The sequence below is a fragment of the Arvicanthis niloticus genome, unplaced genomic scaffold, assembly GCF_011762505.2.
Source record: "Arvicanthis niloticus isolate mArvNil1 unplaced genomic scaffold, mArvNil1.pat.X pat_scaffold_261_arrow_ctg1, whole genome shotgun sequence".
Lineage (NCBI taxonomy): Eukaryota > Metazoa > Chordata > Mammalia > Rodentia > Muridae > Arvicanthis > Arvicanthis niloticus.
The window spans coordinates 1-18,815 of NW_023045926.1; the positions used below are offsets into that span (position 1 = coordinate 1).

Below are 18,815 nucleotides of genomic sequence, written 5' to 3' on the forward strand. Positions count from 1 at the left end.
AATGGGATACAAGAGTGGGCAGGCTCTGGCAAGAACGGGTGAGTGACGGGCGGGGCTGGCTGTGTGCTGATCAGTCCTTTCAGAGATGTCATCTCACATCCATTTACAATGCCTCCCATGCCAGCATGAACTGCTTCGCCTCCTGCCACAGCCTTGAGGGAACTGGCAAGCGGCTGACAGCAGAGGCTGTGAAGAATGGTGGCAGTCATGGGTAGGGAAGCATAGTAGTCAGACAGCAACACAGCAACTTTGGAGACCACAACAGGGCTCTTCCCAGGAACCCCGGCACTATGGCACCGGTCTGAGTGACCTTCCAGTTGCAGCAGCCATGTTCCCCTTTAGGAAATGAAACTGCTTATTAAGATGCAGCAGCTATAAATGATGGCTTCAGTTTGCTTTTTTCTATCTTAATTCCTCTGATTTTTTTTTTTTTATATATATAGGAAGACTGTTTTCTCTTGAGGTTTCTGCCCACTAAGACTGTTGTGTCTGTGATGTCACATTTTAAAATGGCATAAGTCCACTGGGGAGGCAGAGGCAGGTGGACCTCTGTGAGTTCAAGGCCAGCCTGGGCTACCTAGTGAATTCCAGGACAGCCAGAACTACATAGTAAGACCCTGTCTTGAAGATAGATAGATAGATAGATAGATAGATAGATAGAAGGCAGGCAGGCATAAGAGGATAAGTGGTCTTACTGAAAAGGAGATATTTAAAGGCAGGAGAGGCATTAGTTTACAGTGTATTTGCTGACAAAGAGTATTAGTTCCCAGAATTCAGTTTGCAGTTTCATGAGACTGGGAGGGGGATTCAGAGAGCAGTGTAATGTTGCATACTCTACTGACTAACGTGAACTTTGTGATAAATAAAATATTTCTAATTTTTCCCCCATTTTTAGGAGATGGTATTATTGAACCAATTCCTCTCAATATCAAAACAGGTATATAATCAAGTCATTTTTTTATTATAAACTATAACTTAGGTTGTTTTGCTTAGTATGTTATGTGATAGTTGCCCTTATAGTTTGCTATCATCAGAAGCCTGTGAAATAGTAAAATATTAAGCTTCTAAAATCTTTTTAAAGTTATTCTTATAGTAAGTTTTAATGAAATAGGAGTACTGGAATATAAATCAAAAAATATGGGGACTAATCTTTGTAATTCCACATCTGCAGTCTCAGAATTTAGGAGGCAGATGTGGGAGGGTGGGATGGTGAAGCTAGCCTGGCTACATAGTGAGACCTTGCAAACGAGTAAGGACGAGGTGATGACGCCATTGATGGGGTGCCTGCCTGCCCAGTGCACAGCCCCACCTCTGATCCCAGAGCAGCAGAAACTGGGAGGAAAGAATTACAACTGTGGAGAGCACAGTTTCTTATTTATTGTAATGTACTGAAAATGTTCTAAAGCAGATTATCAGTGACAGTTTTTGTACCTAATTCCTTGGATTAATTCAAGAGAAAAAAAAGGCATACACTTAAGAAATTGTGGTAGTTGATAATTTTCCTAATTTTTAAAACTGTTTGTAGCATTACTGTTGGATGAGACGGATCTTTGTCAAAGTCAAACCATGCATTTGGGCCTTAAGACCAAACAAAAACTAAATCCTCGTGTTCTCTGTTGCCATTTTAATGAATCAAGTTTGGATAATTATATTCAAGTGAGAACTGCATTTAATTTCATAAGAATTTAGATTGTCATGTTTTGAAGTTTAAAAAAAAAATTAGTAATTTCCTAAGTTCCTCATCAGATTTTGTCTATGACCAGGAAAAAGTGGCATAGGTCACGAGTCATTATTAAACAGAAAGCAGAGGAGAGGCTGGAAAACTACAGGAAAAAATGCACATGAAAAACCAAAACGAAGCAGAGGCCACCGAGCAGTTTCGGTAAAGCAATTGCTTTGAGCTTGTTTTGCTTCCAGTCCACTTAACTGTGGTGTGCCTCCCGGTGCTTGCATCGGGAAAGTAGTGGAGAATAGGGACACTACTGTACCGCTGTTCTTCCTTCCACCAGGATGCGACTGAAGAGTAAGCAGGATGAAATGAGGCTCGAAGGAGACCTGCGAAGAAGCCAGCGAGCTTGCCAGCAGCTGGATTCCCAGAAGGTCGGTGGGCTTCTGCTTCCACTTCTGTAGTGTCAGTACCTGGAACAGTTTGACTCATGTTTTTATTAAGGAAAAACAATAATCAAAACAAAGCCCTGTTTATACCTTCTCACCCCAGAAGCTGTCATTTGATGTGCACTTCCGACCGTGGTGACTGGCTGGCTTAGTCCAGGAGCCCACTTCCTGGTTGTCTAGCAAGGGTTAAATGACATTTCTCTTACTTGAAAGTATCATTACTCAGGACTGAAGTGTGTAGACATTCTGTTCCCCGTTCTGTTTAATTAACCAGAGTAACCTAGTTTTAGTCCATTACTCACACTTTTGTGGATCATTTGGGAAAATCAAAGTGGAGGGACTTCATTTCACACAGGAAGAGTTTTAAAGAAAATCTTTGTCTTTCACAAAACATAGTGAGTACTATCAAAGTAAAATGACTTCACTTGTCTCAAATATTGGTGTAATTTCCATGGTGTGTAAGCATCTGGGCAGGATGTCCCGCTTCACTGTGTTCCCATCATCTTACATGTGCTCCTGACACTTACTGACCTCCCTCCCAGCACGTCTACAGTTTTATACCCAGCGCCCATCTCTTCTGCTGGACTGACATCGGGAACTAGGAAACAAACTCCTAATTGTCCTTTCTGCCCTCACTGTGGTCCAGTGCTCTACTGAGAAATTACACTCCGTAAATATTATTTGGAAGAACAAATTCTTGTTAACACAAGCACACTTCTGAAGCATAACACAAGTATGCTTGGCTGTGTTTTATGAAAACAATTCTGTACTTTCAGAATATTCAGGTTCCCAAGGAGGCGTGGTACTGGATGAGGCCTGAAGAGGAGACTGAGGAAGAGGAAGAGGAGAAGGAAGAGCAGGATGAAGATGAGTGCCCAAGTGAAGATTTGAGTGTATGTGTATGCATTGCTTGTTCGCTCACAGCAGGGTCATGGCCTGGCACTGCTCACACTTGAAGCTGGGCAGTTCTTTGCTGTGGACAGCATGGCATGATGTGTAGCAGTACCACATGCTGCTTGGCTTGGGCTTTGGCACCCTGACTAGGGGTGGGGAGGGAATGAAGAAAGGGCAGACACAGACAAGGCATACAGGAAAACTAGGGTGAGGTGAAGTGCTCACCTTACAAGTTACCTGCTAACCCCAGCAACCTTGCAATCCAGTGTATTTATTAGGAACAGCACAGGGTGGGCTGGGCTAGCTGGTCTTGTTGGGCTATAACACTCCAGAGGCAGAGGCCAGTGTCTGTACATGCTGGTCAATCATCCTCAGCCTCCTGAAGAGAGCTTAGCTGTTCCCCTTGAACCTCTCCTGTGAGGCTGAGGCAGCGGAGTCCTCACCTGGCCATGCCACTGTCAACAATACATAGTCACCCAGGACTTCATTCACTCAGGGCCTCCCCTGTTCCCCAGACAACCGCATCCCAGGTCCTTGCCCTCCAGGTGCCATTTGCACTTCCCCTCATGACAACCAAAGAGTGTTTCCAGACATTTCTAAATGACCCCCAACTGAAAGCTGCTGGTTTATGGGACTGTGTTTCTAGCTCTGAAATCAAACTTTCCTAGAACTTTTCCATTTAGTTTTAGTCTGCTCTCTAACCTGAGCTTCAGTTTAGATGACAGATTTGCTGCAAGTGCAAACGATTGTAGTCAGCTTCGTTTCTGGTTACATGTCTAAAAGTGGTGCTGCTGTGCACCTCATCTAGTCACAAAACAGAGAACATAAAATCAGAAGGAAGTAGAGTGTGACCAGAGATGGCTCGGCAAGTGAAGGCCCCTTCTGCCAAGCTTGACAACCTGAGTTCAATCCCTGGGACTTACATGGTGGAAGGAGAGAACCAGCTCTCCCAAATTTTCCTCTGTTCACCAGTTGTCTCTTGTGGGCAGGTGGTTAGTCAGCTGAGCCATGCCCAGATATGTCACCTCTATTCTGACCCCTTGAGTAACTGAGCGTATAGCAGAAGACCTCAAGCCTGGGCCTGAGTAACTGGACTGAGACCCGGGAAGCAAGGTCCTGGTCAGTGTGAGCCACTGATGTGTCTGTCTTCTCCCCAGGTGCCAGAAAAACTGCACATCCTCACTGGCTACTTACGAGAAGAACATCTGTATTGCATTTGGTGTGGGACAGCCTATGAAGGTAAGAAAATGCTTTATACTTTAAAATATACTGTCTGTGCATAGTTGTTTATTTTTAACAAAACTCACATTTCCTACAAACAGTAGAAATGGCTTCTTAGTCCATTCAAATAGCAATGTAGGACTGCTGTTGCAAAAAAAATAGTGACTATAGAAACAACTGAGTTGGAGGCTGAAGAAATGACTCAGCAGTTAAGAACACTGGCTGTTCTTCCAAAGGACCTGGGTTCAATTCCCCTCTCTCTCTCCCTCTCCTTCTCCCTCTTTCTCTCCCTCTCCATTTCCCCAACACCCACATGGCAGCTCATAACTCTGTAACTACAAAATCTGACACCCTCACACCATCACGTAAGCATACATGTTCAGGCAAATACAAATGCAGATAAAATAAGAATAAATAAATTTTTAAAAAAGAATTGAGTTCTTATTAAAAATCCAACATTTAATTTTTCAGTAACAGAATGCACAGGAGGGAATTTTCACCATTCTCTTACTAAAGAAATAATTTTAATTCTAAAGAATAACTTAAAGGCCAGGCATGGTGGCACACATTTTTAATCCCAGCATTCAAGAGAGGCTGGTGGATTTCTCTGAGTTCAAGGACAGCCTGGTATACATAGTGAGTTCTAGCCCAGCTACTGCTACAGAGAGACCCTATCTCAACCACTGTCCCCATCAAAAACAAAAACATTAAAAAAAGCCTTGAAGATACTGATTTTTTTTTTCTTGGTTTATTTTTGAAAATTCATTTTTTTGCCATATGCTTGCATTAAGATTTTAGAACTAGGGCTGGAGAGATAGCTCAGCGGTTAAGAGCACTGAGTTCGATTCCCAGCAACCACATGGGCTCACAACCATCTGTAATGGGATCCAATGGCCTCTTCTGGTGTGTCTGAAGACACCTACAGTGTACTCGTCATGTACATAAAATAAATAAAATCTGTAAAAAAAAAAAAAAAAAAAAAAGATTTTAGAACTAATTTTTATTTAGGCAGACTATTGTCCCTGACTCATAAAAGTCAAGCATGTTGAAATCCATTCTTGTTTCTCTGTTGTGAAGAAGAAATTAGTAAGATATCTTTGCCAGATACCTTAACAGAGCCAATTGTCTTCCTTGTCCGTTTCACCTCAACTGACTTCTAATTAAGAACTTTGTATTTGAGAATGAAGATTTTTTTCATAATTATTTTAATCTCTTAACTTTTATGTGTGTAGGTGCTATGCCTATATGTACATTTATGTACCCCATATGTTTAGTGTTCATGGAGGCCAGAGGCATTGGCTCTCCTGGTCCTGGAGTTAGACAGTTATGAGCCACATGCAGTGCTGGGAATTGAGCCCAGGCCCTCTGGAAGAGCAGCCAGAGCTCATAACCCCTGAGCCACACCCTCAGCCTCATCGTGTCTTTATTATTGTTGTAATCATTTCCCCATTTATTTTGTGGAATAAATAACAAAATGCTCGGTCAAAAATACTACATACTGTCTTATAAGTTTACCATAAACTTGCATTTACCTTTTATTTCTCACACATAAATTACAGATAAAGAAGACTTATCTTCGAATTGCCCAGGACCAACGTCTGCGGATCATGACTGAGATTGCTCCCAATAAAGTAAAATTGTTTATGTGGGTAGGGAAAGGCAGCCTTTGTAAAGCACTTTATTCTTTCAGAAATATGTTCTTCTTTGAATAAAATTGCTCACTGATTTCGGAAGATGTTACTGTTACTTCCAAATACAAGTACCATAGACATGAACAATTAGGACTTACATGGTACCTGATGCTTGTCGAGGTTAAGGGCACCAACAGGTAACATACTTAGTCCCCTCCTTACTTTGGATAAATTGAGAAGTAAGATATGGGAATCAGGAAGAAATGAGTCGTCTGCTTTAGGGTTTGAGCTGTACCTTTATGGTAGAAGGCCTGTCAAGCCTGTGTAAGACCTGAGTTCAGTCAACAGCACCACAGTTAAGCTCACTGGCATGAAGCTGGAATACAGAACTGTTGCCGTAAATCTCCAACCCAAATAAGTCTAGTCAAGGAAAACACAACTCAATATTTATGGATATAAACTGCAAGCCTAGATATTGGGCAGATTTACTATTGCACTACTCTATTCCCCAGCTATGAGATCTTTTATAACTTGCAGTTTTTCCAGGCCATGTTCTTCTCCTCCATTGTCCTTTCATCTCCCACTCAGTCGCCTCTCTCTCGCGTCAACTTCCTCTTCCAACTCCTCCCCTAAGCCCTTTTCTCCACCTCCCTGTCTACTGTCCAGTTACTGGCTCCAGTCTTTATTCTACAAATTAAGGTGGACAGAAGGTTCACAAGAGTAGGATTCACTCCTTCTCTGCAGCTCCTCCCAGGAAAATGGAACTACCATCAAAACATGAGGCTGGGGCTATCCACACTTCCCCCTTTCTGTACAATTAAAAGACTCTTTTCTCTCAGATATAAATTAAACACAAACTATATTACCGTTTTGTAATTGTTAAAGTACAAGATAGACCTAATACCCAGTCCATCATTTTTGTTAAGTAAATAGAACCTCTGTCATCTCTCTCAACTAAAAGACTTAGTTCTGAACCTCACTTATGAATAGCATCTGAAAACCATCCTCTCAAAGTAAATAGCCTGGGTTGGCTGTGAGACTATAAGTCTTCAACCCCATCAGAAACCCAGAATGACTGAATTAACTGAAGATATGGGAAGCACAAAGCATGGCATCTAAAACTTAGCCAATTTATATAGACCGCTGAATAACTGGACAGTTCCTTACTTTAAAACGTTGGAGCATCTGGTCTTTAGCCTTCTGGCCCAGGATCATCTGACAGACCTCGTAATGCAGAATTATTATGGGCTGATTACTCTGTCTTGGCAGATATAATCAGTCAACCGTTCCGAAAGTGTGTCCTTTTTCTGCACAATATTTTGTCTGTAGATGGAAAGAGGCAATTCTTGCTTAGTGGCTGTCTCACCACAACTGGAGTAACTCCAAAGATGCTCAGTTTCTTCTTAGAATCCAAGACAGGGAAGCTGTCAGGAGTAGACAAGTCTTTAATCAAAATGAACGTTTATATAGGAATGCTTATAGCATCAATTCTGTGGACTTCTGACGTTTTTGAAAACCAACTGTGTAAAGCAATCTGAACTGTTGTCTATTAACTCCTTTCCGCTATTTCTAACTAAAATCTAGAAAACACCCTAACAGTAAGCTCTGAGCCATGCAATTGCTATAGGCCCTTAACTCACAAGCTAACCATCTCAAATCAGTTTTTTTTTTTAATGTTAAAAATGGACTGGGGCTAAGCCTTGTATTTCTAAATGAGTTATATAGGCACAATGCCTATATGAGAGTAACAATATTAATCCCACTTTTATATCAATAAGAAACTCACACCAGTGAAAACTTTAAATTTGTACAAAATAAATTCTATACCAATATAAGAGATTATAACTTCAACTTTGTAACAATTATAAAGATTTCCACCAATGTAAGATATACCTATGTAATGTTTCACTTAAGAGTAAATTTGCTAACCTATCCCTATTTGTCTATTTCCATATTACTGTGTTCCCCTTTTCTTTCTTCCTTCCCTTTTACCTAAGAAGGAAGAATAAAGAAGAAGACAGGAAAGGTAGAAATCCCTGAGTTTAAGCTCTCTAGTTCCCTCTTTGTCCAAAGCTACATTTGTAAAGTATCTTTTAAATGACAACCCATGTATAATTTCTAAAGTAACCAGAACCATCCACTCCAACATAAGGAACTGGGACGATGATCTCCTTTTGTCTGCTTCCAGCTGAATTGGGGCGAAGAATTCCCATCTGGGGGCCCAAAGGGAAATAGGAAAATTGGCTTAGTCAAAGGAGAGCTAGTGGCATCATTTGCCTTGTAGTCACTATGTGCTGAGAGAGTTCATTGTTTAGCTGACAGTCAGAAAGGCTGGACAGGCAAGCTAGCTGTTCTGGAAAAGTTTTGGAAGCAAGTCGTTAAAAGAAGCATCCTCGATGTAGTTGTAGTAGAATCAAGCACAAAGCTGGAATAGAAGGTCTCAGCATCCCCGAGTATGAATCTTGCTAGGGCTGTCTTTCTCTTCTTTCATCCTATAACATATAAAACTTAAAAGCAGCAGGAGCATGCAGGGCACACAGCTTGGTCAATGAAGATCAATAAAGAAAGGCAACTGTCCTTCAGGTGAGTTTGATCACTTAATCAAACTGTAATATAACTTTGTATACATGCCCTCATAAAGAATGGCATGTATTAACAAATCATGAGAAATTAGTACCCAATTAAGTGGTTTTGGCTTTATATGTACATTTTAGTCCCAGCCGGTTCCAGAGCTGTCTCCATATAAGAGACATAAACATCACCACATATACATCGGCTATTTGGTTGGTTGTGTTAGTCTCCCTTTTCTTCTTCCGTGTCGCTAAGGTCTTCAGGAGGTCTCCCTTTGTCATGTCTGATTTTTATCAACTTGGAAGGAACCCACAGCTTTTCTTTTCCTTTGGAAACATAGGCATAACCTCTCCCCCAGCGTAACACACTTCCCACTTTCCATTTTTGTCCTGGCCCGTACTGCCCGGCTTTGTGGGCCAAAATGTTGCGGCCTGCTCCGCTCCACGCTTGGCGGCCTCTGTGTCTTGGCCCAAGCTGCCGCTCGGTCCCAGGGTCAGGGTCTAGCGAGAGAGAGTGCGGATAAAGTGGAAGAGACACGAAGAATGGAGACAAGACAGAAAGTGATCAAGTCTCAAGTCTCAAGTCTCTCTTCTTGAAGGGAATTCTGAGGTATTTATACGCTTTTGCCACGTGCCTTGCAGGTGTTGATATGACATAAGCCTTACAGGCGTCTATAGCGTGTGCCTTGCAGGCGTGACTACCACGTGCACCTTGCAGCTGGGGGCAGTAAACAGCAACACAAAATATGTGGGATATCAGAGTGTGCTTCAGCTGTTGTAGGCCATTGAAAACCAAATCTCTTATCAGGGTATATGGTTCCAGATGGCTGCAAAGATAATCTAGCCGCTTTCTGCTAAAAGTCGGCTCCCAACACATTTTGACATCAGAATATCCTTAATATAAACAGGTTGATTTAGTTCAGTAGTTTTTTCCACCATTCAATGTCTCTCAGTGGCTGTGGTGTTTTGTTCATCAGCATTCAAAAAATTTAAGGTTAATAAAGCACTATGTAATCTATCTTTGGGGGTTCTTGTTGATCCCTTTTGCCCGTTAAGCATCTCCTTTAGAGTTCGATTAGATCTCTCCACAACCACTTGTCCCGTAGGATTGTGTGACATGCCTGTAACATGCTTTATATTATAATATGTAAAAAACTTCTTCATCTTATTAGAAATATATACCGGACCATTATCTATTTTAATTTGTATGGCTATTCCCATAATGGCCATGACTTCTAACAAATGTGTAATTATAGAATCAGTCTTTTCTGATGCCAAGGCAGTTGCCCATTGAAATCCTGACTACGTGTCTATAGTATGGTGCACATATTTCAGCTTGCCAAACTCTGTAAAATGAAAGACATCCATTTGCCAAATGTCATTTCTTTGGGTACCCTTAGGGTTAGTTCCTGTAGGCAATGGAGTTTGGTTATATAATGAGCAAGTAGGGCACTGCCTCACAATTTCCTTGGCTTGTTGCCAAGTGATAGACAATTCTTTCTTTAAACCTTTGCTGTTAACATGGTGGTTTTTTTTTTTTATGGAATTCTGAAGCCTCTAGTACGTTTCCTATCAATAGCTGGTTGATTTCATTATCACCTTGTGCTAGAGGGCCTGGCAGACCTGTATGGGATCTTGTGTGTGTTATATATAGTAGGTAACTCCTATTCCTGATAATTTGTTGTAGTTGAATAAATAGTGAGGTCAATTCAGAATCATCCTGAATAAGTTCAGCAGTCTCTATGTGTAAAACAACCCTTTCTGCATATTGAGAGTTAGTTACTATATTAAGGGACTCTTGAAAAATCTGACAACACCATGCTTATTGCATATAATTCAGATTTTTGAACTGACTTATAGGGACTCTCAGCCACCTTACTTATGTCTTCTGATTTATATCTTTGCCTTTCCTGATTTACTAGCATCAGTGTAAAACATAGGGGCTCCAGATATCAGAGTTCCCTTTAATATACGAGGGATAATCCAATTAGGTCTTTTTATGAACTGAAGCCACTTGCTTTTAGGGTATCTGTTGTTAATCTCTCCCAAGAAGTTACTGCACGCTCTTTGCCAATGTTCATCTTGTGCCCATAACGAGGCAATTTCTGCGTTAGTAAAAGGTATAACAATTTCAGCTGAGTCCATTCCAACTAATTGTCGAAGTCTCATTTTTCCCTTTAGTAACAATTCAGAGACCTTCTCAATGTAGGTTTTTAACTTCTTACTCTGTTTATGAGCTAAAAATATCCAATCTAAGATAGAGTCTTTTCTCTGCATAAGAATTCCTGTAGGAGAATGAGTAGAAGGTAAGATAACTAAGATGCAGGCCATCTTTGGATCAATACAATCTAGATGTGTATCCTGCAATTTCCTTTCTACCAAAGCTAACTTCTTCTCAGCCTCAGATGTCAGTTTCCTTGGACTATTTAAATCTTTATCTCCTTGTAAAGTTTGAAATAAATTACTGAGCTCTTGAGTGGCCAAGCCAATTGCTGGCTGCAGCCAGTTGATATCTCCAAGTAGCTTCTGAAAATCATTAAGGGTCCTTAACTGGTTTCTTCTAATTTGCACCTTTTGTGGATTAACCCTTTGTAGACTTATTTTATACCCTAGATAATTAATAGAATCCCCTCTTTGTATTTTTTTCAGGGGCTATTTGCAATCCCCAGCAAGGCAAGGTTTTCTTTACTTCCTCAAACATGTTTTCCATGATATTAATATCTGGATCAGCCAACAAAACTGGAATGTCTACTTTTTGAAACTGGATGTCTACTTCTTGAAGTGGCCAACTTTCAGGCCAAGAATTTGGAGAGATAATGGTGACACCTCAGGCTAAGTAGTCCCTGCCAGATAAAACACTTCTCTGTGGGAAAGGACTGAGTTAAGAGTCAGATGATTCCATACTCCTGGGTCATTTCCAGGGCCAGACATCAAAGTCATGAGCCTTTTTCCAAGTTTGTATGCCCAGGGTTCTTAGTGGACTCATCTGAACTGGTCAAGGGCAGCACTTAAATACCCACTTTTTAAACTCCAAGAGTATGCAGCAGCCTGCCCTTGCTTTCCAAAATACCACAGCATCACAAGGAAAAGCATTCCAGAGGAGTGACTGAAGGAACACAAAGTGGTCAGCACAGTGCAGCCCAGAACAGCTGGAGGACTAGGGGAGAGCTGACTTTCCCCAGGTGACCATGTGACATTCCAGTAGTAGTACACTAACCCCAGGTGTGGGAGGAGCTAAGGTGGGAGGAGTAAAGAGAGGAAGAGAAGGAGTAAGGGAGGAGGAGGAGGAGAAGGAAGAGGAAGAGCTAGGAGGGAGAACAAGAGAGACAAACATGGAAGCAAATGTTCACGTGTCTCCGCCAGTCAAAGATAGTTGGTATATCTAGGTTGGGTATTGGGTTACACTTCTGACTGTATGGGCATCTTGTTATTGATCATTACCAAATATATAAGCCTTTGGATAATCTAAGCTTTAGAGTCTCATCTGTACCGAGCCAGCATGGTTGGCAGGATGGTCTGGGCACTGCCCAGCCTTGCGGAGACAGTTTGGGAGATTGGCAGAGCCATCTCCTACTGGCAGAGCCATCTCCCACGCTGGCGTCTTGTGGGTGACAGAGCTGGTGTCTCTGGCTGACCGTTTCTAGCTGCAACGCACACATGGCCTTTGGCAGCCTTCAGATGAAGATGTAGAACTCTCAGCTCCTCCTGCACCATGCCTGCCTGGATGCTGCCATGTTCCCACCTTGATAATGGACTGAATCTCTGAACCTGTAAGCCAGCCCCAATTAAATGTTGTCCTTATAAGACTTGCCTTTGTCATGGTGTCTGTTCACAGCAGTAAAACCCTAAGGCAGAAACATTTCTATATGAGAAATACTCCATGTAAGGTTCTATTTATTTATATTCATGGAATGGGCACATCTATAGCCAGGAGGCTTATGATTGGTTTTCTAGAGTAGGGAGAAGATGATGAATCTGTTAATGGATGTGTGTTCTTTGAAGTGACATACATGTTTTAAAACTGAATTCTGTGTTGATGCAACTCTGAACAGAACAAACTCTGTCAAAGTGTAGATGTTGGGTACAATAAATTAGTTACAATGTGAATTATAATGCACAATATTTCTACTATGTTTTTAAAATTAGATAATATGGGTATGGGTGTAGGCACGGGTACCATGTCTACAGGTCAAAGGACTACTTGTGTAAGTCAATTCTTTTCTATCATGTAGGTGTTAGGGATTGAACTCAGGTTACCAGGCTTGACTGTAGGTGCCTGTACCTGCTAAGTCGTCCTGCTGTTCCTAAAACTTTGTTTAAGTTGAAGGGAATTTCAGGTACAAACAATGGGAAAGCATATGAGTGCTAGATCATGTTCAGGTAAAACTGAGCAGGTCTGTGTAGCTGTGCCTTAATCTGGTAATACCAAGCATAGGATCCACTGGGAGAGCGTGGCTGCCAAGTCACGTTTTTGGCCTCCAAACCCGCACGCAGTAAGTGAATATAATGTAAATGACCCAGTCTGTGGTAAAATATTGCAACTATAGGAAATGAAATATCACAACTAAATCAACATCAACCAGGCTCCACATACTCTGGAAGCATTTTGTATGTGCCACAGTGCAGCTACAGTGTTGAAGTCAGTGCTGGTGTAACTGCACCCATCTGACCATGGGACGTGGGAGCCACTTCCTGGGGAGAGGACATTCCACAGACAGGTCAAGTTCCTCAAGCAAATGGTGAGAGTAAAGAAAGCACAGGGAGTATGCTCTCGGGGAAAGGACATGTCAACCAAAAGTAACCTTGGATCTTCCGGGTTTTTGAGACTGTAAAATTGAATTCAGACTAATCATGTAAAAATTATACTTTTTAGTTTGTCTGAGTAGCAGTCATGTGTGATTTTGTTACTATTACAAAGAACTTACCTATTACAAGTCAACTTTTAAATATTCATGGCTACAACTGAGGCTCACTTTAAAATTTTCTAGCCAAAGAAAGAAAAAGGGAAGGGGTCAGCATAACAGCAAAGGTAAAATATTATTATTTGTCAAAGCCACACAATGATACTTACAGATTCATTCTTGTGTATTTGAAGATAAAAATTGAGCGAATAGTGAACAAAATTATTATGAATATATCTGATATAAATTTATATTAAGTCTATATGTATGTGTTTGTTACATATGTATATTTAATAGAAATGATATTTATTCTGTGATAAAAATTTCCTAACGAAGCAAGTAGGCAAAAAAGTTTCTTTCAAAAGTGTACCTGGAATTAGTAAGTGAGGCCCTAGTCTGCCCCGCTGTTACTGTGATTTACATACTTGAGATTTCATAGTTTGGAGACTGAGAAAATAAATCCTCAGAAGTAAATAAAAATGCTAAAAGATGCCGGGCAGTAGTGGCGCACACCTTTAGTCTCAGCACTTGGGAGGCAGAGGCAGGTGGATTTCTGAGTTTGAGGCCAGCCTGGTCTACAGAGTGAGTTCCAGGACAGTCAGGGCTACACAGAGAAACCCTGTCTTGGAAAACAAACAAACAAACAAAAAGCTAAAAGATAATATATGTATTTCATAATATAAAATACCAGTAAGAGAAGGGTATGGCCGGGCGGTGGTGGCTCACGCCTTTAATCCCAGCACTTGGGAGGCAGAGGCAGGTGGATCTCTGAGTTCGAGGCTAACCTGGTCTACAGAGTGAGTTCCAGGACAGCCAGGGCTACACAGAGAAACCCTGTCTTGAAAAACCAAAAAAAAAAAAAAAAAAAAAAAAAAAAGAGAGAAGGGTAAAATGTTATACCTGACCATATTATTTGGTAGTCCTCTTAAATGCAGGAATTTGTTCATTAAAGCTAATATTAGTCTGCTTTAAGAGATTTTTTTTCTACCTAGAAAATTTAAAAAACGTAAATAATATGCCAGATACCTATACATCCTCACTTATACTTGGCAATGGCTAACATCCACCACAGTTGCTCCTTTTCTTCTCTGTGTAACCCCAGCTCCAGAGGGTCTGATGCTCTGTTTTAGCCTCGGCTGTCACTGCACTCACATACAAAGACGTGGACATGCAAATAAAATAAATATTTTTTTAAAAGAATAGTTTCTCCAAGAGTGTGTGTGTGTGTGCGTGCGTGCGTGTGTGTTATATTGCCTTTTTAAGGAAAACAAATAGAATAAACCACATTCAGGCCTAATAATCTCCTCATGGTTGTTCTTCTGCAGCCCGTTAGTTTCTTCCACGTTGGGCAATGACAGATTGAATTACATTGTTACTGTGGTGATGTGCATCTTTCCCTCGTAGACGTTCATGTTCCCCATTTTAAACTCTTGCATCCAACGCCGAACCTTGCTTACCATACCACACTAGCAGTCAGAGGACACAACAGGTGCTTTAATGATTACTTAGAAAAAGCCACTTACACTTGTAGGAGTCTCTCACCGCTTCTCACCGTCCGGGTAAGCCTGATTTGGCTCGGTTTGAGAATTGTAAAACAACACAACGCTTTTCTAATGCTGGTCTGTTGCTCTACAGTTTAAGACCCCTCAAGGTCTCTAAGGATGCAATCCACATCATCATCCAGCATTTCCCACTGCTGTCTGGGGCTAACGCCTGCTTTGCCCAATTTCCCCTGTGTGCGTTCCTTTCAGAGTTTAGGCTCTGTCCCTAGCTCATCCTGCCCTACCTGGGCTTATCTCCTCTCTGCTAAATCATTCACATTCTTGGGAGTTTCTTAAGTGTCATTTCTAAGGCCTCTGCTCTGTGGAAAGTGATCTTTCCTGTCCAGATGGAGAGCTTCCTACTACTGCCACCAGCACAGCTATATTTCCTCAAAGCTTTATTATAATAAATATAAGATGTAGAAGATAAAAAGATGGAGAATCTTCCTCACCAGCTCCATCATCCCCGCCCCTCCTCTCAACGAACCACTTAGGAATTTAGTATTGCTTCCTCCCTTGTCTGCCTCTTCCATCTCATCCTATTTGTTGAGATTCAAAAAAAAAAAAGGGGAGGGGTTTTTTTTTTTTTTTTTTTATGATTTTGTTTTATATGTTCTGGAATCTTCTGTAAAGTTGTGAATGGTTTCCTTCCGTAAACATATTTTTAATATTTTTTCTCTTAACATGCCAGTAATATACTGTTACTACACCCAGCTTCAGTTCATTCTCCAATGTGTAAATAAAATTTCAAATCTAGTTCTCCTTTTGAAGGCATTATGGGTGCTTCTTGTTGACACGACGTCGGTAAACAGTATGTTAGTTACTTTTCTTGTCACTAAAAACCCAACAAATGAAACGAAAGGGAAGAGATATTTATTTAATTAGACTCAATTTTTGATGCTACAGTCCCTCATGACAGGAAAGATTTGGCAGAAGCCTCAGTTCGTGGTGGTGGAATGTGTCCTCGTTTCTGTTGGCTCATGGCCATCTCAAAATGCACTCAATTTCACCTCAGAAATTCCCATAATCTTAATACTCAGCTCCATTCAAAAGTCCAAAGTGCTTTGAGAAGCAGAGGAAAACTCTTAGCTTTGAGGTCCTATAGAACAAGCATTACAGCATACAAAGGAACAAAGTAACTATCCCTATTCTGCAAAGCAAGTCTAGAGAACAGCAAGGAAAGACTGGACCGCTACAAGGCTAAATCTTAGCTGGGCATACAAAGGCTGCATCTTAGTGTCCAGTGTCTGGAATACACAGTAGCATAATCTGAACACCAGTGTGGTTTCACGTTTCACCCTGCCTCTTGGGTGTGGAAAGGCCGCTTGGGCAGGAAACGAGATAGTCAGCTCAGCTGCAGAGGGGTTAGATTGCATTTACCCTACACCCACTGTCAGGTGATGAGCTCGCAGGAAGCATTGATATACCCCTGCGTGGGAAAATGCAGCCTGGTGTAGAAGGCCAAAGCTGGGGTTCCCAAGATCCCAGGTGTCCAGTCACCACTGGAAACCATGCAGAGGGAGTCAGGAACCATGGGCCTACAAAGAGGAGCCTGGTGCCAGGGGCTCCCAAACTCCTGGACATCCAGACCACTGAGTAAGTGGTGGGGAGTTGGGAACTGAGTTGGGTCCTAAGGCTGAGGAGCTGGGGCAGGGGCATTGGGGGATATGGGGAAATCTGGCTTAGCTGATCAGTGGTGATTGTCCTTAGCTTAGCTGCATTTGTCTGGGAGCATGGAGGGGCCTTCTCAGGAGGCTTAGCTGACGGCTCTGTAGACAAAGTCTTTCTCTATGCTCCCCACTGTGGTTCTTGATAAGAGAGACAGTCCTTGGTTCCAAACTTTATTGATTGTTCATAATGGAAAATGGATACATGGTGGACCAGAGATTAAATACCTTTGGCAGGAAGGAATGTCCAGGAAGGGAAGCTTATTAGCTAACTCTCAGGGCCTCTAAGATACCTCATTAGCATGGAGAAGTGTGTTCTGATCTATATCAGTTCCTATGTAGGGAGTGTGGTCATGTGACAAGGGCCTGGTGGGAGGCAAGTAAAGGTCCCACCATCTTCTCTGGGTTCCAGTGCTTCCAACCCGCTCAACCTTACCAAGTTTCTTGGCACAGTACACTGGCCCACACTCCAATAGGCTTCTTACAGCCAGGCTGCCTAAAGCATGCATGGGTTTTCTCTTGGGCTGGCTCCAACCAGTACCCACTGCTTCTTCAACAGATGCTCTGTGTTCTTGTCATCTCCCACATCCTGGGGTCTCAGTTAACACTTAGGTTTCACCTTTATAACTTCATACAACCTTTCAGAGCATTTCTTCAAGGAATCTGAGCACCTGTTATACATTGTCCTCACAGGCTTGTTATGGGACTATGGGACAAATGTCTCTGCCCCATGACCCTTACGTTGTGCTTTCCTGCAAAACCAGCATTATACAGATGATGCCAAGTCCTGCCGCCATCTTGAAATGGAAACTTCAGGCTATAGCATTCTGTAAGCTCCTGTACAGCTGAATGAGCCTGAATGTCTTGAAATTCCCCCCACCAAACAGTCTTTTGAATTTGAATGTCCTGTGTCTAGTCCAATTCCCTATGGGTTCCTTTTTCTCAGAGACTTCTGAGCTACCACATTAAGTTTGATGTACACCATTTTGAGGACTTCTCTAGCCTGCTGCTTCAAACTTTTCCACATTCCTCCCACAAGCCAGTTTGGATAGCCCAACAGTAGGTTTACTGCAACACAACCCCACTTCTGGTACCATTTCATTACTTTTCTCATCACAAATTGAGAGAAGCAACTTAAGGACAGATGGATTAATTTGGATTCCCTCATTCAGAGGTCACAGTTCACATGACACACAAGGCACGAACAGCAGAGGGTTTGTAGTGTGATCAGAACTCAATATATGTATGGACTTGTCAAAAATAACTTTGTAAGACTGTTTTTGGAGTAACTGGAAAAAAAAAACCCTATTGCAGGATTTTCAGTGGTCCTGCTTGGTGTTTAATGATAAAGACACTGAGACATCTGTATAGTATAAGGTCTGTTTTCTGGGGCAGTCTCTCAGCTAGCCCATCTACTATTCTACCATTTTGTCTCTCCATGTGGCTGGCTCTATCTATCTATCTATCTATCTATCTATCTATCTATCTATCTGCTCCATTCTAGTCCATGTTTTTGTGTCTCTGTCTGTCTGTTGGTCTGCAGGTCCTTCTGCCCCAGCTCTGGCTACCAGCTCTTCATTATGCAAAAAGCCAGAGTCCTTACTCACCCAGTTAGCATTGGGGACTATGTGACCTTCCTCACAGGAGCTTGCCTTTCTCTTTGGGCAACAAACATTGAGAAACAAACATTTACGTGTTTGGCTAGTCAGCCACAGGCCCAGCAATTAACAATTGAGGAAACAGGCATACTTTTTCACAGCCAATAAATACAATGTCTGTGGGTCACCCTAACCAAAACCTGTCTGGGAGAGTGTTAGCCGAAGGAAAGACATACAATATTCACTGACATTCCACCTCAGACTGCAGACATTTAAAGGAAAACCACACATCAGAAGAACTGTTTTTTTCAGAAAGGCCCTAACATGTGTTTCTTTTCTTTTTCTCTGAGATATTCTTCCATTCAGCCAAGGTCTTCAGGATTTCAGATGTCTTAGGTCGGTCCATGGGTTCCTTTGAGAGTAATTTCTGTAGAAGGCTTTTCTGTTAATTACAGGTAAGAGTCAGTATTAGGAAAGAAAATAGTGGAAAAGATAAAACTGATGGCTTACAAGTACTTACTTCTTTGTTGTCGAATATTTCATCAGAGAAGTCGCCATTTCTTAGACTTTCGAAAACCTGAAATAATGAATAGATGTATTTACTAGGCAGTGACTTACATGGGAAGAAAAACTAAACACAGTAATAGCTGGAGACACACTAAATCTAGAAAATTTCT

The 18,815-nt window shown here is 41.6% G+C and overlaps 1 protein-coding gene and 1 pseudogene across 3 annotated transcripts in view; one reads left to right on the forward strand and one right to left on the reverse strand.

Moving 5' to 3' along the window:
* The first annotated feature begins 702 nt into the window (after positions 1-702).
* Positions 703-5,963, forward strand: LOC117701830 (G patch domain-containing protein 11-like; annotated as a pseudogene). Its single transcript, XR_013070268.1, has 6 exons — positions 703-937; positions 1,764-1,882; positions 2,010-2,100; positions 2,892-3,008; positions 4,167-4,248; positions 5,790-5,963. The product of XR_013070268.1 is annotated as a G patch domain-containing protein 11-like (transcript).
* Positions 5,964-16,700: 10,737 nt separating this feature from the next.
* Positions 16,701-18,815, reverse strand: part of LOC117701826 (interferon-induced, double-stranded RNA-activated protein kinase-like) — a 29,199-nt gene continuing 27,084 nt past the window's right edge. For both annotated transcript variants that reach the window (XM_076706299.1, XM_034493247.2), the window contains 2 exons: positions 18,659-18,715; positions 16,701-18,580 (listed from right to left, as the gene is read on the reverse strand). In XM_076706299.1, the coding sequence (XP_076562414.1) occupies positions 18,458-18,580; positions 18,659-18,715 (180 nt within the window). In that variant the 3' untranslated portion in view covers positions 16,701-18,457. The remainder of the gene's footprint in view (positions 18,581-18,658; positions 18,716-18,815) is intronic.